We start from the raw sequence: 27,212 nt of genomic DNA, 5'->3' as shown, positions 1-27,212 counted from the left end.
AACGACAGCACAACGAGAAGCTCCGATCAGCTCTGTAAAAAATCTAAAATCTGTAAAACGTCACATTGTGCTCTTTTAATGCCAAATAGACTCAGGTTTGGAAAAGTTTAAGGCGTTGTGCTCCCTTCTCGTCTGTAGGTCACATCCCCTCATATGACCTGACTTGGTTATTGTTGTTTGTCTCATCATCACTGGTTGAAAAAAAGAACATCAAACATGCTCTCATTTAGCTTTCTGCCGTGATGAAATGATTCTTTTGAGATAAGCAGTGTCAGTTCAATGAATATTCATCTCTTGCCTTCAGAAAAATGTACAAATAAAAAACATTTTCATAAAAAATTGTTTAAAAATTTAAAAAAAAAAAAAAGAGCAATCTGGATATCTTATGAAGCAGAAAGCATCCTGTGAGGCAGACAAGATAGCACGCGAAAGCTTTAATAAATGATCCAGAGAATAAAGAGTGAGAAACCTGGAAGTGTCTGAGAGATAAAGGCCATCAAGGAGGAGAGGAAGTGCCACAACAAGCTTATTAGCAAGCCTATCAGCCAGGGAGATAACAGCAGACAGCACTCACTGGAAGGCTGCAGTGTACTCACAGTGACAGAGCAAATAATGAGCCAATCACAGCAGATTTCAGATATACATGATGAGCTGGAGAGATGAGTATGTGCGGTATGAGGGGACAAGAAGCTTCCCCGGAGGCTTCACGTTTGTAAAACGAAGTGAAGCAGAGAAAAAGGAGAAGCAGAAAGGAGTTATTAAAAGATCCAGAGGCTTCGGGTCGTATGAAATCAAACCTACAAAGGGAGGATGTAGCATCCTGACCAGATACTGTCTGAGAAAATTAATGTGCTAAACGTTTCCCCTGGCTTGTGTATTTCCTAAATGTTTGCTTTAATGGAAGGGTTGGTAATTTTACCCAGAATGCATTGTTTAAACGGTCTTTAACGGTCGATAAATGTGCTGTGAGAAAAGGTCGGTCAGTTTGATGATGTGAAGCGTTTCATAGCGAGGACTGAGACTTGAAGTTGAGATCGGTGCTCTGTTAGGGAGCAGATGTGATCCGGCGGCGGGGGACGTGGCGTTTAGAGATGTCCTTAGTGGAGTCCATGCTTTAGATAGATATTTTGCTACTTCACACATTTTGCTATCTTTCCAGAATGATCCGTCCTGCCTTTAAAGTAGACCTCTTATATTGATCCCGATTTGAACACTCGCATAGTGTTACAAGGCTGCATGTCCATACTGAACTTCAGTTTTCAGATCCTGAGGTAAACGTGCGTTGGCGTGATCCCGGGATGAGTCTACAAAGTGAGCTGACATGAAACGATGACGGCTCCACGCCTCCATGGAGGCCGTCGTCTCTCTTCTCCCAGCTCTGGAGAGCAGCTCCTGGGAGCCCTGCAGCATTCTGCCCCCCTGAAGCTTCCAGAGCCAGAATCAGAATGAATGAATCAGTCTTTATTTATTTACTTACTTATTGACTTTATTTACTTATCATGATCTCTGACAGATCTACAAACACAGAGGGTTCGAGTCCCTGTAGAAAATGTAAAGAGTTCAAGGCTTGATGAAGGGTTATTCGGGGGAAAACAATCTGCAGTACAGAATTGGAGCCCTGAGATAAACAAACAAGTCTAACTGGTCAGTGTCTTTACAAACTGGCATGTTTAATATTGTGTGTGTTTAAAAAATAAAAAAAACATTCACAGAAAACGACTGTAAGGCCTGAGCAGGTGTTCACGGTTTAAAGGTGATGAAATCGTTAACTTCGAAGTTTTATATTCGGGATTTAAACATCTTATTTTTTCTTGATGATGATTTTAATCATCTGTTTTAAAGCACTTTGAGTTGCTCTTGAGCTCTATAAAGAAACTAACCCCACACACAGTATGACACAGCTTAGCGTACTCAGTTGAAACAAACGTGGTCAGAATGTGTCGGGCGTTGCCATTTTCATGCTGGTGATGTCATTTGGAGCCGCTCTGGTCAGTCTGTGCAGTTACGATAAGCTGAGCTTTGATATCAACGTCCCTTTGATGCCCATTGAACCTCTTACAGCCAGACTGAGTTACCTGCAGGTTCATACTGAAGGCTTGTGTGGAAACTAGGAACACATGGATAAAAAACAGTCAATCTCTGAGGGGAAAAAAAACATTAAGATGCCTAGAAAATCAACAAAAACACAGACTACCACAAGATAGAAGCTATGATGCAATAAAAACACATCGAGCCCTTTTCACAGTTTGTGTCTGATTGTTTCAATCAGCCAGGATCCAGTTTGGTTTCTTGTTGCGAAGATATTTTCATCTCCAGGAAGAATCTGTGACATGAACTGCATGGAAGATAATCTCCTGCTGAAGTTTATAGAAAGACGTTTTCCCCTGATCTAAAACTTAGAACATATATGTGCAGATCAAACAGAATTTAATGGCTGGATTTTATGTAACATGTCGTTCAGCTCGAAGCCAAAGATCCTCAGGATCACAGTTCATTTCTGTTCTTCCTCTTCTCGTCGAGGTCGCTCAGTTCAAAGCAGATTTTGTGACTCGTGGAAACTGAGTCCCATTTCTTTTTGCACTCTGAGAGAGTCACTGTGTCATGAATAGAGACATCTAAAACCTGAAATATGACGAAGGCCAGATGAGCAAAGATTAAAGTGAACGTGTTCAAGCTAATTCTGTCTCAAACGGTTGAAAGAGAAGAAATGCACTTTTCTTTTTCTTCTTCTGCTTTATGACAATGAATAACGTAAAAAACTAGCCACAGCTTATTTTGACTTCACTCTATAAAATCTCCCCGCCTTTATTCGGGACTGACGTCATTGTGAGACGGGCCTTTTATGATTTTCAAACAAAACTCGTGCACAGCAAAGACAGAAAAAAGCCTATAAAATTGTAAAAGGACACAAGAGAGAATATCTAAATGTGAACAAAATGATTTCATAAATCACTGACTTTTCTCTGACAACTCATCCAGACACCAACCTGCTTCACTGTGGGGGAGCGAGGCAGACACGCTTGTTGATTTATTTTTGATCCACAACTGTTTTTTATCAACACTAAATACATCAGGGCCTCTGCCTTTGTTTGTCACAACATGCAGGAACACCAGGCCCATAAAAGGGGCGGGGCCTGGAACATTTAGATTCCTGGTTTCATAAATGTATGTAGGATACAATAATATGATGAAAAGTCAAACTTCAAAGAAAAGATGTTCTTAGAGGAGAAATTTGAGTCTCAAAAAGTCACCTCGATATCGGTGAGTGGGCGTGTCCACAGGCTGTGGTTCTCCCTGCGGGCGGCCTGGGTTCGAATCCGACCTGTGGCTCCTTTCCTGCATGTCATTTCCCTCTCTCTCTCTCTCAACCCACATTCTGCCTCTATCTACTGTCCTATCTCTAAATAAAGGCCCACACATAAACATTTAAATAAGGTCACTGAGCACTCTCAGGAGCATTTATAGATGAATTAAAAATGATTCAAAGTGAATTTGATTCAAATACATCCCAGCAGGGAAAGTTTCAAATGTTAATGTTCATTGTTAAATGAATAGTTTGTTTTTCCTTGTTTAATTCTTACCTGCTGTGCTTCATTTCTGAAGCTGTGTGATTTCTCTGCCATAGGCTCTTTGAAAAATGGATTTTATGTCCCAGTGTGACTTCACATTCAGTCCTGGTGTACTGAAGGTTAGAGGAACAGGTATATCTGTTTATGAAAAGGTGTTTTGAATTCAATAAGGGAAACACAGGTCAGCATTGTCTGTAAACAAAACTTATTTTAGGCTCATTATTTATACAGACGGAAGATTAAAAGCATGATGCAGCCACATAAAACAGTGAGCACGGTCGCTGTGACAGCAGGTAACAACCTGTTTGAAAACTTGAACACACATAATGAACTGATCCGCAGTGATTCACTGATGCTGAAGCACCAAAATCAGAAATGTTCTTCTTGATCATAAAGCATAAAAGGTGTTGAAGCATACATGCTGCCACGTGTGTGTAGTATGTTCAAGTGTATGTGTGTGTGTGTCTAAATTAGTGTGTGTGTGTGTTACGCTGACGAGCCTGTGCGCCTTTAAATGGCGTGTGCTGGTGCTGAGTAGAGGGCGGACCCGAGTGTGTGCCTGTGCATGTGTGTGTCTGTGTGTGCGCGTGCGCCTCTTGCCTGCAGCCGCTGCAAGTCGCACCAAGCCAACAGCGGCTTTTTGTGCGCATGATGCACCGTGCTCGACGCACCTGTAAGGGACCATAAACCCAACCCCGGTACCGCCTGGTGCTCTCCGCCCCTCGCCGCTCCACACCAACACCAGCACCAGCACCGGACACATTGCTGCTTTTGCTCGAAGACTGGAATTTAAAAAAAAAAACTGCGGCTCTGTGGAGTTTACGGCTGGATTTTTTGCACTTGGATACTCTTGGTATTCTGTTTATCAAAGGTCAGTAGCGTCGTGTTTTTTTTTTTTTTTTACTCCAATCTGTTCATGTTGCTTGTCCGCTTAGAAAAAGCTTAAGAATTGAATTTCATGGGGGCAGAAACAGGGGAAGGTTCCAGAGGAAGCCTGGACTCCTGGCGCACAGGTAGCACGGAACTTGCCACTTTGACAGGACTTTTTCCTGTTAGTGAGCACCGGAACGGTGAACATATCGAGCCGGGAGCAGGTGGGTGTCTCCGGCAAGGGAAGCGGCGTTTGTGGGAGTAAAAAAGGAAGATGGCCTTTAAATTCACTCGGAGAAAGAGAGAGAGAGAGGCACAGTGACAGACGGGTGTAGAATTACGCACATATTTCCCGCTCCTCTGAGGAGATGTTTACTATATGAATTATCAATTATATATTTTTTATTTTATTATCATACACAGCCGCGCATGGTTTAAATCCGCTCATGGATCAAATATTAGTCAGCATTAAGCGGAACAAAGACTGAAACCACGACCTGCAGGCTCCCCTTCACCTTGTTTTTTCGGATGATGAATAATGAATAACGTGAACGCCAGGTGTCCGGTGTCCACGCATTGTTTTCGTCGGCAGCTTCATGTTAAAATGTCAAACAAATGCGCCCTTACAAGACGCGCGCGCGCATCACTCTCCGCACACGAGCACATACACTCTTTAAATATAGATGCATATTTTTGATGTAATTCGACCATTGGGTTTTACATGCAGCAGTTTGATACATGACCTTCTGTGTAAACGCAGATGGACAGCGCGCACCAGCAGGCTGCACACTTCCTTCCTCAGCATGCAGACACCATCACATTCCTCCATTATCCTTCCTCCTGTCTGTGCGTTAAAACAATCCTGCTGCTGTTTCACACACATTTACCGCATTGATTCAACGTAGTCTGCTTCTTTTTCTGTATATATATTCTAAAAGATATGTTTGAAAAACGTGATAATACACATCTTTTTACGTTGAAGTTTGCTTTAATATTTTCAATATTGAAAATGACTAAGATACATCAGCAATAATTATTAACACAAGACAGTAGAATGATTCCAACGAGGAAAATAAAAATGACATTTTATTGAAGGGCTGACTTTGATGATTTTGGCTCCCTGGTGGATCAAATGGCGTCCGCAGGGACATAAGGGAGGTCTGCAGAAATGTGACTGCTCTGTTCCCAATAAACTGCATTTCATGCTGCACGTCGAGCCGGCAAGTTTCCCCCCCTTCCTCTTTCAGCAGTCCACATTTTAGAGGAAAAAATCCTGAGCCTGGGCCCGCTTTGTAGATAAGACTGAAAAATCAATTTAGAGACGAACATTTTAATTTCAACGCGCCCTGCCTTCAGTTTGTCATTCACACTGCGACGAATGCTGGATGTCCCATTTTACGCAGCACATTTGACAGTTTTAATTGTAAGAAAAAGACGAGGCCTTGTGTAATGTGTGCGCAAATAAAACCACAATCTGCTGCTAAAAAACAAGATATAAAGGCCTTCACCTTCAGTCAGTGTGACGCCTTTTGATTCATATCTCGTCTGGAAAAAAAAAATCATCCGCTCGTTTTAACTCAAGAGTCCAAATGGGTGCGAATCCACCAAAGCAAGAGGATAATGATACATTTCTTCATCACTGCAGCACACATTTCGATGTGTCGGATTTAAAGAGTTAATAGGATTAGATGATTCTTGTGCATTTATGCAGAGGGAATTCCTAATCAGGCTTTTTCTAGAAGAAAAAAAAAACTGTCTTCAAAATGGGCGTGACCCAGCCAGGGAATGCGTCTCTTTTTCCCTGCAAAGGGCCTAAAGGTGCTTCAACACCAGCAACCACCACGCTTTAGATTAACATTTTAAGCATCTGAACAGCTATAATATGTATCCTATGGCTTTTATTTTTATTTAGGCCTCGTTAAACTCAAAAGGCCTATACGTGGATTTTTTTTTTTACCCTCCTTCCTATTAAATATATTTAAGCTATATGCTGAACGTTAAAACATCAGACCGAATTAAACTCCCCGGTTATTAAATCAAAAATTTTCAATCACATCTAATTATCTCTTTTCTGAGTTTCTATATTTTCTACAGAATAGTATGACCCCTCCCTCCTCCCTCCCTCATCTCGATTTAGTTTTTCATCTCGTCTTCTTCCTCTCTATATTTAAGCTTGGGGTGTTTTGGGTGGGTTTGGGGGGGCAGGATGGAGGCTGTTTTGGGTAATTTGGCTGTCCTGCTTCTTTTTTTTTTTTTTTTGTTCTGGTTGGCAGCCGATTAACTGCGCTGACAAATCAGGCGCAAAAAGCCAAGGGCTCTCAAGGTAACAGTAATCCCTCTGGGCGGGGAGAGGCAAATATTACGCCGAATTTAAGGGAATGCTCTTTTTCTCCATGTTTTCTTTGCTCTGTCGATTTTACAGGCATCCTTTTGAAAATAAGATTTTGGGAGAAAAATGAATTGAAACAAATTTCTTTTTTTGCTGCAATCATTTCTGATGTCTTCAGGCCCCAAAACGCTCAAGCACATGATTACTTGCACGTGCATTTCGGCCAATTATTGTGTAAAATGGAAACATAATTAAAATGCAAATAAAACCGTTAGAAAAAAATGTATGCGGTGTGATGTTACATAAAACTGCTGCTGCTGCTGGTGAGAGAAAAAGGCGAGGTATTTGTGGGTGTGTTCACTGGTGGAGTGTGTGTAGTGATTTGTGTGTAGCAGCTTTTGATTGCTGTTTTTTTTTTCTTGTGTCTGCAGTGGTTTGTGCACGTGTTTTTCAATTTTCTGGTGTGTATTTTACGAGTAGTGTAAAAACAGACATTCGTGTGTAAATGTCTACAGAAGTCTGCTTGATGCTGGCGTCGTGCGTTTGGGTTGAGTGTGCGCGTGTGTGACTGTGTGTGTGTGCGCGCGCGTGTGATTGTGTGTGAGAAAGAGAGTGTGTGTGTGTGCAGGCGTTTGTGGGGTGCTGGGTGCTCTCTAACTGGGTGATGTAATGCCGTGAAGGGTGCTGCAGCAGAACCACAGAGCCCAGAGAAGGCGTGTCCTGCCTGCAGAGTAGCCGATAACAACACGGTGCCCACGCTGCACCCGCCGCCAAACCCGCGCCAAAATATAACACACTCCCACTCTCTCTCACACACACACACACACACACACACACACACACACACACACACACACACACACACACACCCCACCTCTTACTCATCTTCCTCTTATACATTTATGCTACCTACGTTTTCCAATTGACTGTTTTAAATTTTTTACGTAGAAAATTGGGTTTCCTCTGTAGATAAATCCATGTACACATTTTTTTTTTTTTTCAAGCAGCTGCTGATTTTTGTTGAAGGAAAAAAACTCATCTCTTTCACTAAAGCTGTCTCTTAATCTGCTGATAAATATCTTCTTGTCTTTAAAAATCTACAGTATCTAAAGTACATTCGAACCCTTCTTGGATCACAGTGCTTCTTTGTAAAGGTGGCTGAATAAAATGTTTGTATCTCAGGACATGGTTTGACAGTCAGAGGTGATTAGTAGCTGTCAGTGCAGCATGCAGGCCTGCACAATGTGGAGAGTGGATTTTTAAGATTATTGCACCACAGTGAAAGAGTGTGTTTTTTTTTTCTTCCATCTTACGCCCTGTCTGCAGGGTCTTCCACATATGATATGAAACAGCCAACTATATGGATATCAGCCTTTTAAGATGGTGGCTAGATTGCTCTCTGTGTACCTAGAAAGGTGTGTGTCATGCTTCAAGTGTGTGTGTTTCAAACGTGATCTAGAGGAAGAGGAGTGTCGGGGTGTTTTTGTGAGATGCATGAGTGGGAGCGGATGAGGTGGAACATCGCCCCCCTCCTCTCCAGCGTTCTCTCTCTCTCTTTCTCTGTTTCCACCCTTCTTCTGTCTCCTCCTTCTCCTCCTCCTCTACCTCTTCCTCTTCCTCTCTCCTCTGTCAGGTTGCATGTCCTGGTCAAATGATGTTGGATTGTAAACGACTGCAGTACCGGAGAAACGTAGGGGAAAATGGCACCTCTGTGAATCTGATGTGAGATGCAAACTGCAGCACGTTCAGAGGCCTCACGCTGAGCGACGTGAGCAGATCAGCAACAATCTCAGCCTGTTCTTCTCTGATTTTTATCTGCAAGATGTGGAGGACATTTTGTCACTGCGCCTGGACACAGTTTCTCTCTCTGTGTGTGTGTGTGTGTGTGTGTGTGTGTGTGTGTGTGTGTGTGTGTGTGTGTGTGTGTGTGTGTGTGTGTGTGTGTGTGTGTGTGTGTGTGTGTGTGTGTGTGTGTGTGTGTGTGTGTGTGTGTGTGTGTGTGTGTGTGTGTGTGTGTGTGTGTGTGTGTGTGTGTGTGTGTGTGTGTGTGTGTGTGTGTGTGTGTGTGTGTGATGAGGGCACCTGCTGTAAAATTACTGGCAAGTGACATCCATTTAAACACAAGGGGCCTGCCGGTGGGCTGCTTTTATTTGCATTTACAAGCACACACAAACGTACACACACACACACACGCCGCCGTCTCGGTGTGTGTGGTTGTTAATAGGATCCAGAGTGCCGCTGCCTTTTGTCAGTGTGTGTGTGGACTCATCCCTGTGGGGTTGGTCAAAGGAGCCTTTCACCGGGAACAATGATCCATGTCGTTTAGCCTTTTAACCCCTGACGCTCCCCACACTGCAACAAAAGACACACACACAAAGATATGGACACACACATTGTAGAAAACTGAAAATAATGCCAGAACAAGTTTGCATTTGTAAACACGGCTTCACTGCATGAATAGATGGTGTGTGTGTGTGTTTATTATCTAACGACCGTCAGCTGAATTAAAAAAAAAAGGATGTAAATAGACAGTACGTCATGCAAAATAACTCATTTAAATACACCAGACTGAACAGAACAACACTTTGATTTTAATAGTCCAAAAAAGAAAAAGAATCAAGCTTAACTTTAGCTTGAAGGTAGCCTGGCAGACATGAGTCAGGCTTTTTAAAGGCCAGTCCTGATGTGAGTACAGACTGGCGCTGCAGGAGGCAGATATTTTGGTGCTATTTTCAGCACTTCTTTTGAAACTCAACAATTACACGGGGTACACGTGTACAGTGAATTTTAAATGAACACTTTCATACAGCACACAGGAAAAATCATGGTACAAGATGTGACGGCTAAAAAATGTTTGATATACAAAAACTGCCTTTTTTTAAAAAAAAGACATTAAAATAATAGTGCTGAATGCTTCAAATATTCATGAAGAAAATCCTTCTAAAGCATGTTTCTAATACTGATAGTTTCAGAGGAGTGTCTGTGATGTCAGAGCTGGACTGCATTGATTGGCTAATATCTCGTCTTGGTTGATAAGCAGCTCAGTGTGAAACGATCTGACCTGCAGGCGGTGAAGAGTCTGTGTGAGGGTTGATAACGCATCAGGATAAAAAAAAAAAAAGAGAGGAAAAAAAATGACATGGTGGATTGTTTGTAGAGCTCATATCTGTTAAATGCTCGGTTTGCTAAACACAGCAGGCTTCATCTAAAAGGAGATGCTCATATTTCCTGTGAATTAATTTTTAATTAGGAAATGAGAATTATTGTATTATCGTGGAAGCTGACAGACACGTTTCTTTTTGTTTTTGCTGACCAGCCAGTCTCAGTGTCTACAATAACTGGATCTCATCCAAACAAGGCCAGATGATGAGACCAGGATATAGTATCTCCATAATTCTACGTCTATTGTAATTATTGTTTTATTTTGGTACACATTTCAAAATAAGATAAAGATAATTGTGAAAGACCCAGTAGGCCTCCATGATGATATCTGCAAATCTTCTCAAAAATCCTGTTGTTAATAATGCAAATCCTTAAAAATGGTTTGCTTCTTTTTATTGCAATGCATATTTTAAATGTTTAATTTTCAATGTGATGATGGAGCATGTCGGTAAATGATTAGCTGTTGCACCTTGAGTAGTTGAAAGCAGTCCACATATCTTTACCGCTGTCTAGAATCAGAGGTTTGATAAAGCTACTAAAGAAGAGAGCAATCCTGGGTGGTGATGGCCGAGCAGTTAGGCCACACCCCCACACACAGAGGCTATAGTTTTCTATTGGATGACCGGTTTACGAGTCCGGCCTCTCTCTCTCTCTCTCTCTCCACCTGGTTTCTGACTCTGTTCACTATCCTAGCCAATAAAGGGAAAAAGCCCCCCAAAAAATCTTTATTGAAAATGGACACAAATCGTGGACATGAGATTGACATTGTTTGTTCATAGTAACGAACAGTGACATCATTAGAAGCCCTCTTTCAAATGAGATACTGAGTTTAACCCTCAGAGCTCTGCAAGAGAAATAGTTCGCTTTTGTCAATTTAAAAAAAAAAAAAAAATCGTTATTCAGAGAGTGCATGCTCCCTATTCTTTAAAGATGTAAAACTACATTGTAGGTGATGTAATTACATAAATAGTAATAATATCTTAAAGCAGTGGTACTCCCTTTCTCAAAAGTCTTTTAGTACACTTCAAGTATTGACTGATTATATTTGTTGTAAAATAGAAATCTAAGTTCTCAGATAAAGTTCAGCCCAAAATATAAAACGTCAAAATATTTAATGACACATATCTCTCTTTTAATGTATTTTACAGAGATAGTGCAAAGTGTTTGTTTTTCATAGTTTATTTAACGTGGTCTTAGAGGTCCAAACTGAACATTTCAGTTTGTTCACATGCTTAATCTCCCTGTTTTAAATACACACTGAAGTTTATTTAGGTTTTTAGGTAATGCTTTAATGTTTTTTATTTTTATTTTAAAGCACTTTAAATGGGATTATCAGAATAATAATGTCGTCACTTTCAGATATCAACAGATAAGATTGACTTGAAATGTCAGTACAAACAATATTTTCCTCCCAAAAAGAAGAAGCAGAAGTCGCGTCACCAGTGGAGACATGTCAGAGTGAGGGGGCTGCACATGAAAGAGCGGGCTTTCTGTGCCTTGCTCAAGGGCAACTCGGCAATGCTCGGGAAACTGGCACATCACCAACTTCAAGACTTCACTTGAACATGTGCCAGTCCTGTTTCCAACCCAAGTCACCGAGTGTTGCCACATAATTGAGAGCCACAACACAACAGATTTGTAGGCAGATAGTGTAAACTCTATAATTTGACCGTGTATCCCTTGTTGTCCATCATGGTGAGAAACAACTCTGAGTTCAAACTCAACAAGTGACGGCTTGGACGGGGAATAGGATCAGCCGTGTTAATGATCTCAATGTCAGTATCAAGCACTGCAGAGATGAAACAACTTCACACAGCCCTTCCCTTTTTTGACCTCCGAAGAAAAATGTCACTCCAGCCGCTCCTGTTGGAAAAGAGATGTTTGTAACAGTTGCAGTAATCATTCTCACATAATGAAAGCTATTGTTAGTGGCATTCATTGAACCGTAATTGCTCCTTTCATTAGTAATGACCCTTAACATGCAGCTGAGTCATCCTGAGCTCCTCACTAGGAGTCATTTCCCGTACCTGTGTCACTGTAGGACTCACTGACGTCAGCCTGTGCTTTTCTGAAGAGGTGTTTTGAAGCCGATGGCTGCCGCCATGTTGGAAATTCTGACTCTACTAAACGTATGATCAGTCTAGAAACGGACAAGTAGAAGAAGCTAAAACGGACTTAAAACTCGTAGCAAACGGTAACAACACGCTCGCCTGTCAGTCAACTCAACCCTTTATTATGCACAAATGTCCTTCCTTTGCTGTTCACATGTAAATGTTAATATGGGACCTAATGGTGACTTATAAGCTTTTACTGCCAATCACTCTGCATTGGCTTCATGTTTCAGCACTAGAGGTTGCCACTTATAAGTACTGACACTGTTCATTCGACACTGATGGAATAGTCAGTCGCGTTATGGGGGGTTAAAGGTAGACGTGCAGCACAGAAGCCAAATGATAAAAAAGAAGCTTTGACGAGATATTCTGTAATCTCCAGCCGACCTGCTGACCTCCCTCCCCCCTCCCCACCTCCCCTCCATGCCTAAGTCTGAGTAGTTGTTGTAGCCTCTTTTCCACAGCTCTCAACTGTGTCAATGGCAGAAGTAGATTGACTTCTCAGAAGATTTACTGCACCTTTACATCAGCCTCCTCTGTTCTGTGACATATTGCTACCAGCTGTCAGAGATTTCTCTGAAGTTGTTAACGGTTTCTATATAAAAATGTCATGGCATTTAAATCTACAATTTAGTATTTGAGTATTTCTTCTTAAGTCATTTCTGCGCAGCAGAGATCACTGTCCGACTTTTTGTCAGTAGTCCATCCATTTTTTGATCATGGGTTCCTGATCGACTTTGTAGGTAATAAGTCAGTTTTTCCATAGAGAAAAAAGATTATGGCCAACCATTGTGCTGGACTTGGAGGGTTGATTTTCAGCCAGTTCCTTGTGATGGCCTTTTTACAAGCAAGTATCAGAATTTAAAAAAAAGGTAGATATCTTTGTTATGGATCAAGTCATAAGGGATCAGGCCTATAGGTACAAACTCACCAGAGAGGTGTTTTGATGGTGACTCAACTTAAGATCAACATAAGAACAGGTAAAGGTGGGAGCTGAGGCGGGTCTTTAGTCTCTTTGCAAACAGTAACGCTTCAACCTGTCAGTTAACTCCAATTATGTTACCTCTAATTATGCAAATGTTCGTATTGAGGTTATGCTAAATAACGACAAAATGGCCGAGTGACCAGAAAATCACCCCCGGTATGGTGTAAAAATCTATACAGAATACATACTGTATACATTTTTTCAATTTGTCATTTTAATATTTGACCTCATACAAATTCTTGCATTTTACAGCTGGCCTCAAGTGGACACTCGAGGAACTGCATTTTTTTATTTTTTCCATTAAGGTATTGGCTTAATATACAGATTAATATACAGAGATATACGTGATGTGACAAAGTCAGTTTATTTGGACAATGTCCATCTTCTGAGCTCCAGCAAGAACAATGTAGACATCCAATGACTTCACATTTCTACTCCAGTCATTGTCAATGCTGATACCAGTTTTGATTTCAGCAGTGACATGAAGATGAGCTACACCGATGTAAAAATGGGAGTCAATATGCTCTTAATAAATGTGGTCGCTAATTCTCACAGAAATGGGCGACATGGGACAGTTAACACACATATTTGGGGTTTTCCAACTCAATTATGCTAGTTTAATAGAAACAGAAGTCATTTCTTTTATAAATGGAATATAACACCAACCCACTTGATGTTTAGTGTTTGGTTTCCTCCGTGTGTTTATCTGTGTGTGTTCAGAAAGCTGTCTCTCGGGCCTGTCATCAGATAAAGGCTGACTGCCTGACACTGCCATGAGAATAATGGGCTCATTTACACAGCTGATGACCGATAAAACTAAAAAACCTTTTAGGAGAGGAGAAGAATGCAACAGTATCAAAGGCATTTTTAATTAGGATTACTGGCCGTCAGTGGTACAGTCTCTGTGAACACTACTAAAATACGGTCAAGCTTTTCTTCTCTCTAAGAAACTGCATGCTCAATATGTGTCCCATTTGTCTTCATTACATCAGTATCCACATGTAGTTTGCGTTAATTGTACCATCCATCAGGGCTGTCGCTCCCTCAGAGGACATACACATCACGTCCTAAGGATTATGTTCTGGGGGTTTTGAGGTTGTTTGCAACATGGTCAAAGTTTTTTTTTTTTTTTTAGTCTTCTTTATTTCTATCTTCTGTTTTTATCCATTTAATACATCGATAAACTAATGGATGCAGCACAATCCCTTCCTTCTTAAATAAACCATTCCATAGTTCATTGGATTATCTGAGAAATTAATTATACAATTTTTTTTACCAAAAACAAATACACTCGATCGATGCCATTAACCTAGCGTCCAAATCACAGACTGTAAATATTAATGGATGTCAGCCATCTGTTCCTACAGGGGGTTTCAACAATCACTAATCAGACCTATTTAGTTTTTTTAGTACCAGGCTGTAAACATGTTAATGCTGTAAAATGCTCTAAAAACAGATTTATTTACACTTGTGTGTGCATGACTTCCTGTGTTCCTGGAGCCAGCCTGAAGTGGACACTCCAGGATTTTGCACTTCTGCACGGCTTAATTTTTTAAGACCGGAGGTTTCTACTTGGTCCAAATGAACTGTTTCACATTGCTTTCATTTACTGTATGTGCAAGTTAAAGTGGTATAACACCTCGTCTGGTTCTTTGCTTGAGTTGAAAAAAAAAAGTTGGAAGTCCTTCCTTAAATTGTTTTTGAAAGTGTCTGTAAGGAAGTTTGACTTTGTGTTGATTTTGGCGACACCCTTGACTGTACATGAGTACTCTGGGAGTCTCCCCAGCAGGATCAGCACCTTGGACAGCTCAGTCTTCTGATACATAAAGGTTGCAGTTTGTGGTTCATGTTTGTTTGGGGTATTTTTGCATGTTAGGTGGTGCAGAGTCGCCTTTAGTAACAGGACAAATGTCTTCTGTAAAATACATACTTTAGGACTTGTTCACTCATCCAATTTATTTTTTAGATTATAAATGTTTGTATTGTGCTGCTGTCTTTTGGTTTAGATTAAAGAAAGGACTGCAGAATGTGTGGTGAATGTTAGTTGATGCAAAAAAGACTAAATGCGATTTCCTTGTCTCTCTCTCTTTCTGACAGTGATGGAACTGGGACCGACCCGTGGATCCCTCGTCAGCTCCATGTCACAGTGGAAAACATGAAGGAGGAAAATCAGCTGGCCCTGATAGCCAGAGAAGTTAATTCCATCAGACTGTACACCATGAGTTCTGATTGCATAACATCTAAAGTGTAAAAAAAAAAAATACATATATCCTCTCCTCAACCCCGAGGAGGAAACCAACAACTCCTGCTGGACAACTCATTAATGCTTTTGACTATAAGACTGTTAACGACAACGACTGTTCTCTTGCCTCTGCCCTTTTCCCTTTAAAAACATATTTTTATAACAAATATTTATCTCCACACGCAGTGTGGATAAAACTGTGGATCCCTGAAAATCCATCCAAGCACAACACAATTCAATTTGATTGGATTAATATTTTTTGCAGCCATGGATCTTATTGGTTTTTCTATCAGGCTGCAGGTGTTCCTCAGCACATGTCTGGGTCTGGAGTTTCTAGGGACACCAGGTCAGTGGGCACGCTACCTCCGCTGGGACGCCAGCACCCGCGGCGACCTTAGCTTCCAATTCAAGACAGACGCGTCTGAAGCGCTGCTGCTGTACTTTGACGACGGAGGCTACTGTGACTTTCTGCAGCTGGCGGTGGTGGAGGGTCGACTGCAGCTGCGTTTCAGCATCGACTGCGCTGAGACCACAGTGGTGTCCGATAGACGGGTGGATGATGGCAGTTGGCACTTTGCCACCCTGAGCAGGTATAACCTGCGCACGGTGATGATACTGGACGGCCAGGTCAAAGCAGACGAGGTGCGGCCTCAGCGTCTGTTCATGAAAATCATCAGTGACCTGTTCCTTGGTGGAGTGCCTCAGGACATCCACAGCGCAGCGCTCACACTGCCCACAGTGCGAAACATGCAGCCCTTCAGGGGCTCAATCACAGACCTCAAGTACGGCGTCTCACAGCCACTCTTCCTGGGAAGCCTTAAGGTGCCCCTGGAGTCGGAGGGATGGTGCACGGTGAACCCGTGTGAAAACGGCGGGACATGCTCAGTGGTGGACGGAGAACCGGTGTGTGATTGCTCCAAAACAGAGTACAAGGGCCGCTTCTGCAGTGAAGGTAACATGTCTTTAAAGTCTCTGACACTCGTGATTACCTCTGATAGATTTTGGCTGGAAATGATTATCATTACTACTCTTTCTGAAGCTATCGAGATAAAACTGCCCAACATGCCTCTGCTGGTTCTGAAGACTTGAATTTGAGACTTGCATATTGTTCTGGAGATATGGGTCTCTATGTATCAACGTGGCTCTTGTGAGGGATTAAAGGAAATGAAAATAATTAATCGATCTGGCTTCACTAAGGTTAAACATATAGAAACCTGCCACAGTTGTCCCTCAATGTCTTGTGTTATTTTCCCCTTCGTGCAATGAAGATCAACTGATTTAGATCAATGCATTTTTCACATCAGCATACAGGAATGTTAATGACCATCATAATCACAGTAAAGGCGGCATTGTCCTCACATAACTTGGCTGTTTAACTCTCCTGTCTTAATGATCGCTTCTGTTATAACACCTGGTGTCATGAGCTCCGAGGCAGTCTGACTTTGTGGGCTTGCTTCGCTCTCTCAGTGATTGCTATTACCGCTGTGTGGTGGTGGGTGCGCGCGTGTGCGTGTGTGTCTGAGCCACAAAATCAGAAAGCTAATCTAAGCACGGTTTTCCAGCGAGGCGCAGGTTAATGACATCGGTCCTGCAGGCACTGATAAGGACGCCTGCAGAGAGAAGGGGGCCTCCTGAGCCCGCTTTCTTCACCCAATCACAAGACGGCAGGTGTTTTATATCACATCCTTTTGTGCTGACAATTTTGCCTGAGCTGTGTTTCAATCGCTCTACAGCTGGCTGTACCCAGACCAAAATTGATTCTTATTAAAAAAAAAAAAAAAAGAAAGCCCTCTACTCCTTCCCTCTTTGTGTATTTCCTGCCTGCAGGCCAAATAAAAGCTACTTTCCCTCGCCTCACATGGAAACTTGGATTTCCTGGATTTTTGATCAATCTTGAGCACAGAGTGTTCTGTGATAAAACCTTTTTGTTGTGGTAATTTGTGAACATGCAGTCAGCACATGAAATGGAGTCAGGCTGCTTTTGCCTTTACTCTTATAAAAAACTATTGTTGTGTACTTAATTATATTCACAATCAATACACATTCTTCAGGCTTTCCAAACCTGCAGCTACACAATAATCTAAGTCCTTATGAGATGATCAATACCACTGATGAGAAAGTCCCTGAACTCCCCCCTCCCCTTAATTAATTCAGATCAGAGGCGATTTGTTTGAATGTTTTTATTCAGCTATTTTCCTTCCATGTTTTCCTCCACAACGCTGCTTATAACCTCTCACAAATATGGAATTTACATCCCATTTGGACTGACTCCAAATCCCCCGCACACAGACAAAGGGCCACAGGATCTGGAATTTAAAGATTAGGTTTTTTATCTGTCCCTGCCGGTGTTTGAAATAAAGGAGAGGAAGGGTGGGGGCTGGCGTCGGTGCTCATCCTCCTCTCTAAGTCTTGGCTGTTTTTGCCTTTGCTCAGCTGATGGGCTGGCTGACATTTAACTGACACAGCGGGCTCCTCGGGTAAAAAATATGTCTGTGCTTCAGTCTTTCCTCTACTTGTCTGTCATGGTAGACACTTGAGAACAGCAGAGGACTTGTTAGTGTGGAGAGTATGGAAGAAAATGTGTGAGCTCAGCCTCTGCTTTGTCACGACATCAGGCGAGTGGAAGGGAAGCTGCAGCAGCTGACAGGCACTGCGTGAGGAGCCAAATTTCTGATCTCTGCGGGCTGGTCAAATACATCAACTTAAACTCGTCTTATTTTCAGGGGAAAAAAACGAGTCTGAAATGTTTGCCCTTTTAACTAATTCTCTCTAGAAGGGCAGAAAACTAGTATGCTGTGTGCACTGAGGTTGTGTATTTGACAATCTGACAGTACAGTCGAACTTCCAGCCTGACATTTCTTCAGTCCTACAGTGAACTCCCAGCCGAATGTGTTGAACCTTAGAGACAATCTTAGCAGGGAACCATCCGTTACATATTTCTCCTTTAAGCTATCAGACTCCTTTGACAGAGTCGGTAAGTTACAGAACACGAGACTATCTGGCCTACCTCAGCATGGCTTTCTTCATTTGTATGATACTGTAGTGTGTCTTTGAATTATCAAAGTAACGGGCAAGAAACTCCCTTTGTCTTTAAAGGTCACATATTCTCCTCCTTTTCAGTTTAAATTAATCTCAAAGGTCATAAAAAACATGTGTGAAGTGTGTTGTTGTAAATCCACTCTGATCCTGTATTTGATCATGTCTATAAACCCCCCTATTTCAGCCCTGCTCAGAACAGGCTGTTTCTGTGTCTGTCGCTTTAAATGTAAATGAGCGCTGTCTGACCACGCCCCCTCTCTGGAAGGGGATGTGGTTCAGGCTTTCTTAAACCAATCCCAATTGTGTACGGTGAGAAGGCCGACTCAGAGGGCAGAACAAACACCTACAGTAGCTGTGGAAATGTCACCCACCTGGGGGAGGGGCTACTTCCCTTTGTGATGTCATGAAGGGAAAATCTCCAAACGGCCGAAGACGGAGAAGACGGACTTTTCTCATCATTGAGGGGTTTGTAGACAGACTAAAGACACATATTAGAGCTCGAGCGACATGATGAAGTGTATTTGACCTCTGAGTTTCAGTCACTGTTTGAAAATATAATCTGATGGATTAGAAGAGCAAGCTGTATCAGCTATGTCATCTTCAACTTTGGCCTGTCTCCGTAAAGATCCTACCTGTTATCTTGTCAGACACAATCACAGTCTCGCAGATTTTGAGATTATTCAGTCATCAAATTTTGAAGATTCTGAATTTGCTTTCTCATTCACAGTTGCAGCAATTTATGCAATTTCTGAATTTCATGGCAGTTCATAGTCTAAACAAGATCAGCCTGCTTTCTCTCAAAGACGCCAGGTTATGTCATGTTTAAAATGAAAAGTCTTAGTCCTCTTTGAAGCAGGAATGGGCTCTTTATTTTGATGCAATGCAATGTTTTGAGGAGGTTACAAAAGCTTTAACTTCATCTTAAAGGGACCCAGAAATCCCCCATTAGGCTTCAGATATGTCAGGCGTTCCTTTTTACAAACTGTAAAGTTGATTGCTGCTTCTTGTTTCTTAATGACGCTTCTGAACCTGTGTTATTGATTCTAATAATTCTAACATCAGAATAATGATTCCCTGCACTACTCTGGGGGATTAACACGAGTCGAGGGGAACATTTTTGGCCTTATGATAAAAAAACTGATCAGGAATAAATTTCAGAGAACCATGAATATCCACATCTAATTATGGGCAGCAACATTTCCGACAAACACTCAAATAAAGAAAAACAAAATGGGCATTTAACATCGTGTAGCTGTGGAGACTTTCACACATTTTCACATGGCGTTTATGGGTTCATGAAGTTCTATTTACAACCATTTCCTGAGCTCTGTGACATGACTTCTGTGAGTGCAGGATACAGTTTTATGATACATTTTTCTAGTTCTATTTATGGACCGATATAGTGAAGAGGCATTTGAATATGTTCAAGTGTCCTAACTTTACATGCATAGGCATCTCTCCATACAGTGTCGTCCCACTCCCTGGTCTTCACACTTCTCTCTCTAAATAACGCACACGCCTCTTACCCGCCGTGCATCTCCTCGGCGCTGTGAAGCGTGACTCTGTGAGGGCACTGCTGACCCTCGTAGGTTGATAGGCCTCTTTTCCCAACCTTGATTTACAGCCTCCACAGTGGGATCAGTTCCCAGTGTTGATTTACTTCTGGCTCTCTCTCTCTCTCTCTCTCTCTCGCTCGCCTGTCTGCCTCCTGCCAGGCGTGAGAGGTGAGTGGTAGCAGGAAACTCAAGCAGCCCTCGGAGAATTTGGATTGTTGATTGTTGAGGGATAAATAACGGGCTTAATGAGGCTTGCAGAGGTGGATTGCTGGTTTTTTTTAAATAGACCTGAAAGTGAATATGACACAGCAAGGTTGAAACCCATTTACCATTTTTGTGTTTCGTGGGTGGAGCTTAACTGGAGGCAGGAAAGGAGCCAGGGGTCAACAACATCAGGAGGTTATGGACTACCTGGAAGCCTTCTCCAATTATTTTCATTTTTTGGCAGCGATGGAGTTGTTGTCTTACGTTGGCTAGCTAAGTCTTAGCAGTCAGGTGAGGTTTGCTGTTTGGTCAGTGGGTCAAGGATCCAACTAAACTGTCCAACTTAAACTAGCTGGAGACTATACACTCAGTCTCAGCATCAAACAGTAAATATGATTTTTTGATGATATGTTTTTTTTTTTCTTTTTTCTTTTCAGGAAACACAAACATGCGCATGATAATTCAAATAGAAAACCACTTCAGTGTTCTTCTTCTCCTGAGACTTGAAAAGCTACAAAATAAATCTGAGAGGAAACAAGGTTTGCCATTTCGGTTCCATGCATGAACATACATGTAGGGAAAGAGCTTTCTCTGCAAGTTTGCCAGTTCATCAATATCTGATTAAAGCGAAGCAAACTGGACAGTGAGCGCCTCCGCTCTTTAATTAACCATTAATTGATGAAGTCACAGAGCAGGAAAAAGCCTGCAGGATTGCTGAGTTTGTCGAGAGGAATCGATGAAGTAGGGGAATGTCAGTGATCATGTGCTAGATTAGCCTGCTTAAAGTAATTAACAGGGCTGATGGTAATTCAAATGTAGGTGTACTTTGTTATCGAGGCAGTCGTGCATTTCAGGGACAAAATGTTCTCTTCTACATGTTGCATTAACTCTAAGAAGGCCCCAAACAATTATCTATTTTACATCCATGAATTTAGATCAGAGCTCAGGATGTGTTTGGGTTTCTTTAGTTGTAAAAACTGAACTTTTATTTGAGGACAAAACTAAAAAAAGAGGTTACTGGGGATCAAAACCCAAATAGTTATTCAATGCAAAGGGTGCAGTGATTGATTAATCAGATTAATCAGTAACTATTGTAATTGAATCAAACACAAGTTTGAGAAACTTTTGGTGTTTTTTTTATCCCCCAAATCCAACTTCTTAAATGTGAAGGTTTTTTAAGGTGGTTTTATTTCACTATAATGGCAAACTGCTTTTCTTTGGGTTGTGAACAAAAACAAGATAATCTAGGATGTCATCTCAACATTTTTTTTTTTTAAATTCTCTGAATCCGGCGCGGTTTCTGTACAGCGAGGAGGTTCCTGGTTCAAATCTCCGTCGGACAGGAGCCTCTCTGCGTGGAGTTTGCGTGTTCTCCACGTGCATGCGTGGGTTCTCTCCGGGTGCTTCAGCTTCCTCCCACATTCCCAAAGACATGCTTGTTAGGTTAATTGGTGACTCTAAATGGCCGTAGGTGTGAACGTGAGTGTGACTGGTTGTCTGCCCTGTGATTGGCTGATGAACAGACCAGGATGTAACTCCACCTCTCGCCCAATGACAGCTGGGATCAGCTCCAGCCCCCTGTGACCCCAAACAGAAGAGTTGGTATAGATGATGGATGTATATTATATGCCACATAACAATTTCTCAATAAATTTGGTGACTGAATATTTTTTAGCTCCAAATTTAAAACTTCTCCATCAAGATATGGTATGACCATAACTGACCCCAGAAACTGGAAATCCTCACCGTTTTAAATCCCAACTTCCCCTCCTGTAAGTCTGAGCACGGGGCTGCTGACACCCAGCCGACAGTTTACCAGCTGTATGCTGAGACTCCGCAACATGAGCAGATGGCCCGGGTCCTCCCTGACTGCTCGTCCAGCCGCTCGTATGTTCATACCAACATGAAACATGGCTGCTGGTGCAATCGGTCGGAGAGGAGGTGAGGGCTGTTACACTGATGATGATGAAAAGAGGAATAATAAATCCCTGACTCCATCCTTTATCCTGAGGGATGTGCGTGTGTGTGAATGAACAGGTTTACCTTCACCTTAATAACGTGCAGAAAACAATCCTGCAACGCTGAAAGATGGCAGAATTTTGAAATACCCCATTAATCACGCCGCTCTCCCACTTTATCCAACACATCATGAATCATCCCTTTAAGTAATCCACTTTCAGCTCTAATCCCCCGCTATCCTCGACTCACCTTTCGGGTATTGAATTAAAAGAGAGAGTCATTCTCAAACCTAGATTATGCATTCACTTATTAATAAATAAGTTTGTCAAATGATGAGTCACCTCAAAGAAAGTTGATCTGGATTTTATATTGAGGGGGAATTTCTCGTGGGAACTGGAGGATATAGATTTGTGACATTCAGAACACGGAGAAAGATGTCTCCGAGCTCCTCATACGGTAATTGTATCGAGTTAAATGCCGACAATCCTGCCGCTGGGAATTGTACCTGTGACTGTTTGATTGGTGACTCATTAAATATGTATGGTGGCTTTCCTTTTTATCCCCATCACTTCATATATCCACAAACAAACCCATCAAATCCTGATGCACAGCACAGTAAATAGTGAAAGGAAGTAGGTCAAGATGGAGAACAAAATAATGAGAGAGCAGGAGGGACGGGAGTGAATGCAGCCGATCATCAGGAGAGAGAGATTGAGCCCTGAATGATGGATTAGTCAGCGAGTCAAAGTGGAGCAGGAGAGAGAACTGAAAGATGGATTTGTTAATCTTCTCTCTCCCTATTGTTTCTTTTTATCTACTCTCTCCTCAGTGGTTAGGACTATCGTTTCATCGTAACGGGCAAAGATCTGACTATAAAAATTATATTTTCCCAACCCAACAACAGCTTGGTCAGTGAACCAGCACTTCAAAGTCTGATGATCCAGCAAACACAGGTCAAGACTCAGTGAGGTCCCCCTTTGGTTTCTAAAGAGGCATCATGAAGACAAACGATGGCGGTCGCCAAATTTTAAATCTCAACCTATCTGCCAATCAATCAACAAACAGGTTTAGAGGCGGAGCTAAGAGTGGGCCTTCATTCTCCTGACTAACCCACCTGCCTGTCAGCATGACTCTATGCCTCAATAGCATCAAAATGGATAAGTTACAATTGCCCCCCCCTCCTTTGGAAAGTTTTGGTCTGCAAAGGAAAGTATCTCTCTAGACCTAAATGTTTAGTTCTGTTGGCAAATATGACCAACATGGTCTAATTTGGGACCAAATTGGGATATCTTGGTTTTTGGAGTGAGCTCCAAGTGGACGCTCGAGGAGCTGCAGTTATTTTGCTCTTCTTCATTGGCTTCATATTTCCACTTAAGAGGTTGCTGCAGCCATCAAGGATTGGAAGTAGGGACCAATGGATGGGTAAAAAAGGACCAGAATGTTTGGGGACAATAGTTTGATTCCTGTGTGAAAGCAACACTCAATGTGTGTTTGCGACAATACAAACTGGTGTACTTAATCCAAACAGCGACCTTCTCTTAAGTCCGACAAGTTCATTTCAAAGACTAAAACAAAGCTGGGGTTGAATGTTCTCCCAATGCAGAAAGTCCTCACCACAGTGATTTAAAACTGAAAGACGTCCTCACAAAGGAAGCAAGACAAGTCCACTGGTGTAGTGCACACACACATTTAATCTGCTCTAATCTCCTTCTGTCAAGAGTTGCTCTTCTGTCTGTATTTGAGTTCGGAGTTCAATGCTGCAGAAATCTCTAAATAATCAACTGGTTCAGAAAAGACACAGAGGAATTAAAGCTTAGTAAGATTATCCTAACCAACGCACACACACACAAACACACACGCACACACAGCTGTCCTCTGCCAGATGACCGTTTGACCAGCTCGTTCCATGATGGAGCACAGCTGACACTCGTGTTCAGTTTAAACTGAATTAATATCTAATGCATATCTGATTGACTTCCATCTGCTTGTGTTCATATTAACAGTCTAACATGCCCAATTAGACCCTGCTAAGAACATTTAATGCATCTCAACTCAATTACCTTACACTTAATTCTACAACTAGTTCCATTCTGTGACTGAGTAAAGTACACACAGACCACATATAGCCATAAAAAACAAAGAAGCAGGAGGGATTTTATCATGAACTGTGTCTGTTCTGTTAAGCTGCTTGTTTGAAGGAAGTATTCAATCAATATTCAGTATTATTCATATTTAAATGCCACCACAGTTGGAAACGTACAATTGTAAATTTTAAAGGATTACGATATTCATGGTTCTTAAAGCGTGTCGCCAGACCATTTAGAAATGTTCTGATTCTTAGGTATGTATTGATTATGTGTAACATTTGTTACATTGGTTCAGGAGGTCGTGGGAAGTTCTGATTTGTTTTGTACATTTTTCCCCTTCGAGTTAAAAAAAAAAAAATTTCAGATATACAAAATACACTTTATCATGTCTGTCTAACACTAATGTTTCCCTAATCTGTGTACAAATCCCCTAACGATGAGAAAAGTTCATCCTCTCCGTCTTCTGCCAGCTCCATTTTTTATTTTATTTTTTTCTTCCCCAGAACACGCGTGCTCAAACAGGCTGTTTGGCGATTTTCCCTTCATGACATCACAAAGGGCAGTAGCCAGAGCTAGGTGATACTCCCACAGCTAGGTGTTTGTTCTGCCCTCTGAGTCTGCCTTCTCAACGTAAAAATAAGACATGGAGCGAGAAAGCCGGAGCCACTCGAGTCCTTCCAGAGGGGGGGCGTGGTCAGACACAGCTCATTTACATATTTAAAGCCACAGACACAGAAAGGCCTGTTCTGAGCAGAACTGAAATGGAGGAGTTTTTAGAAATGATGAAATACAGGATCAGAGTGGTTTTAGAGCAAGAAGAACCGTGTGAAGAAGTTTTTAAAAATGTTTTAATAATCAGAACAGTTTTGGATTGAAGTGTTTTTGTTTTGCACATCTCAATCATTATGATTTATTTAGTCATATAAGGTTCAATAAAACATTTTGGTGCCAACATTTTACCCTTTTGATTACACGGTGCTCTTAAGCATTACTGAAGATATTCATGGTTCCCTCATCGGTCCCAAGTTTAACACATTTTTGTCCCACTATCACTGGCAACAAGTTCAATATGGGTCCAAATCCCCCCCCCCCCCCCCCCCCCCCCCCCCCCCCACACACACACACACACACACACACACACTGGACATTTCTGTCTGAACTTCATCTGAAGAATTTCTCATGATTGTTTAACTCCTCACTGTTAAAAACCTGCTGTATATTTATGCACATACACATGGCCGTGCCTTGTGCCGGCCCTCTGTATGAAATATGAAGTGTGTAATAATTTGCATGGTAGTCAACATGCAAGTGCAAAGAGTGTTTCTAATACTGCCTTTGTTTGCGTTTTGTTTTCTCTCTCTCTCTCTCCTCCTGTTCCAGGGCTCAACAACAATATGCCAGGTGAGTTTCATAAATATAAATATAAATCTAAATATGATTCACATGATCTGCAGCTGTCATTTCTTCAGCTGTATTCAGGACTGGCTGTGGCAACGTGAACGTTGTCTGTGCTCAGTGATTCAGCAATATGAGGCCAGTGGTACAAGCACATGGAGATTAAATATGAAGGCAGTGTGTCAGGTCAATTAGAATCCACGCATGCTGGGTTTTCTAATCACTTTTCAGGGTTTAATTCATAAAGAGGAAATTACAGCACAACTTCCTGATTACTGATGCATGTTTCTAAGCACTGCTATCCATGAAATAGATGGTGGAATCATTTGTAATGCAATAAACAATACATTGTTCTGATTCTTAAGATAAGCACAATTTAATCAGCAACAAATGGAGAAGATGCAGTTTCTTTTACGTTGTCTCTCAGAACTCCAACGGTTTCAAACCACACAGAACACCATCTAAAATGTGATATTTATTTTTGCCATAAATCCACAAAGTCTAATTTTTATACACATTTTTATCTTTGTCACTGACACACGTCAGAAACACGTTTATTTGAAGGAACACTTACATTTTTATATAATTAGGCAGACAGGTGATGATGATCCAAATGTGTCATTTTAACCAATACTCTACTAAGATAAAGTTGTGTACTGTACCTTTAATACACTTGTTGATACGTGCCTTTTTGTATTTGCATTTGACCTTTAAATAGTTAAACTCAGGTTACATGCCTTCTTTAAAAATCCTCATCAAACATTTCCAGACAGTTTGGCTCTCTTCAGCGGATTAGGGAGGGATGAAGTGTTTCACATGTCAGTATTTCTTCTGAGGAAGCCTCCTGCTGACTCACATGCAGGAAGCTTTGTGTGTCCGTGTGTTCTGATGTCATGATTTCCTTCTGGAAAAAACATGTTTCATCACAATACCAGCGAGTATTGAAGCTAAGAGTTCTCTGTCACTTTTGTCTCTTCCCTCGGTTTCCTCCTGAAGGCCTTGCACACATGATGGCAGAACAAGGTACGCTGCTCTTCTCCTCTGAAATCTTATTTCTTTGTGTTTTTTGGTGTTTGTAGACTATAGCTGCATGTGTGTGTGTGTGTTGCTATGGAAACAACTGTGTATTTAAACTTGTGGTGTAAGTATATTGTATTGTAAAATACAATTATAGTTTCTACTAAACATTGGCCGTCACTGACGTTCGCTTATATCCAGCTCAACAGGTGAACTCTTGCTTTTCAATAGATTTAATTTCACTTTTTAATCAATGTATCGAAAGGTGATATTGTTGCCTCCATAGGGGCCTGTGTCCAAGAGCGCCGCTTTTTTTTCCGTTTATACTTGCCACGCCCACTTTCAGTACAAAACCAATGCACTCAAGCATTTCAAAAACTATCAGCATTATTTGAAGATAAGAAAGCACTCCTTTGTGATTCAAAGACAAATTTGTGTGCAAACTAACAAAGAAGTTATTCACCTTTTCTCTGTCACGTCACAGTAATGTCTGCGGGTGGATGATGTCATCATTTTCCACGTCACACGCTGATTTGACAGCACAACGTGGAGCATAGCTTTAGCTTAGCTGTAGCTAAAGAATAATTTAAATATACATTATAACTTATCCTTGTGTAAGACTTATAGTCATCAATCTTAATGCTTGATTAAGTCTTAAAGAAAAAACGCTTTTGAAGGCGTTCCAGG

General features: G+C 41.5%; 1 protein-coding gene across 1 annotated transcript in view; it reads left to right on the top strand.

The window, feature by feature from the left end:
* Positions 1 to 4,120: 4,120 nt before the first annotated feature.
* Positions 4,121 to 27,212, top strand: part of nrxn3a (neurexin 3a) — a 136,110-nt gene continuing 113,018 nt past the window's right edge. The window contains exons 1-4 of the mRNA XM_079369968.1: positions 4,121 to 4,440; positions 15,124 to 16,220; positions 25,494 to 25,514; positions 26,505 to 26,531. Of these exons, the coding sequence (XP_079226094.1) occupies positions 15,536 to 16,220; positions 25,494 to 25,514; positions 26,505 to 26,531 (733 nt within the window). The 5' untranslated portion in view covers positions 4,121 to 4,440; positions 15,124 to 15,535. The remainder of the gene's footprint in view (positions 4,441 to 15,123; positions 16,221 to 25,493; positions 25,515 to 26,504; positions 26,532 to 27,212) is intronic.

Source organism: Symphodus melops (assembly GCF_947650265.1).
Source record: "Symphodus melops genome assembly, chromosome: 19".
Classification (NCBI taxonomy): Eukaryota; Metazoa; Chordata; class Actinopteri; order Labriformes; family Labridae; genus Symphodus; species Symphodus melops.
This window is presented reverse-complemented; position numbering and strand designations above follow the sequence as displayed.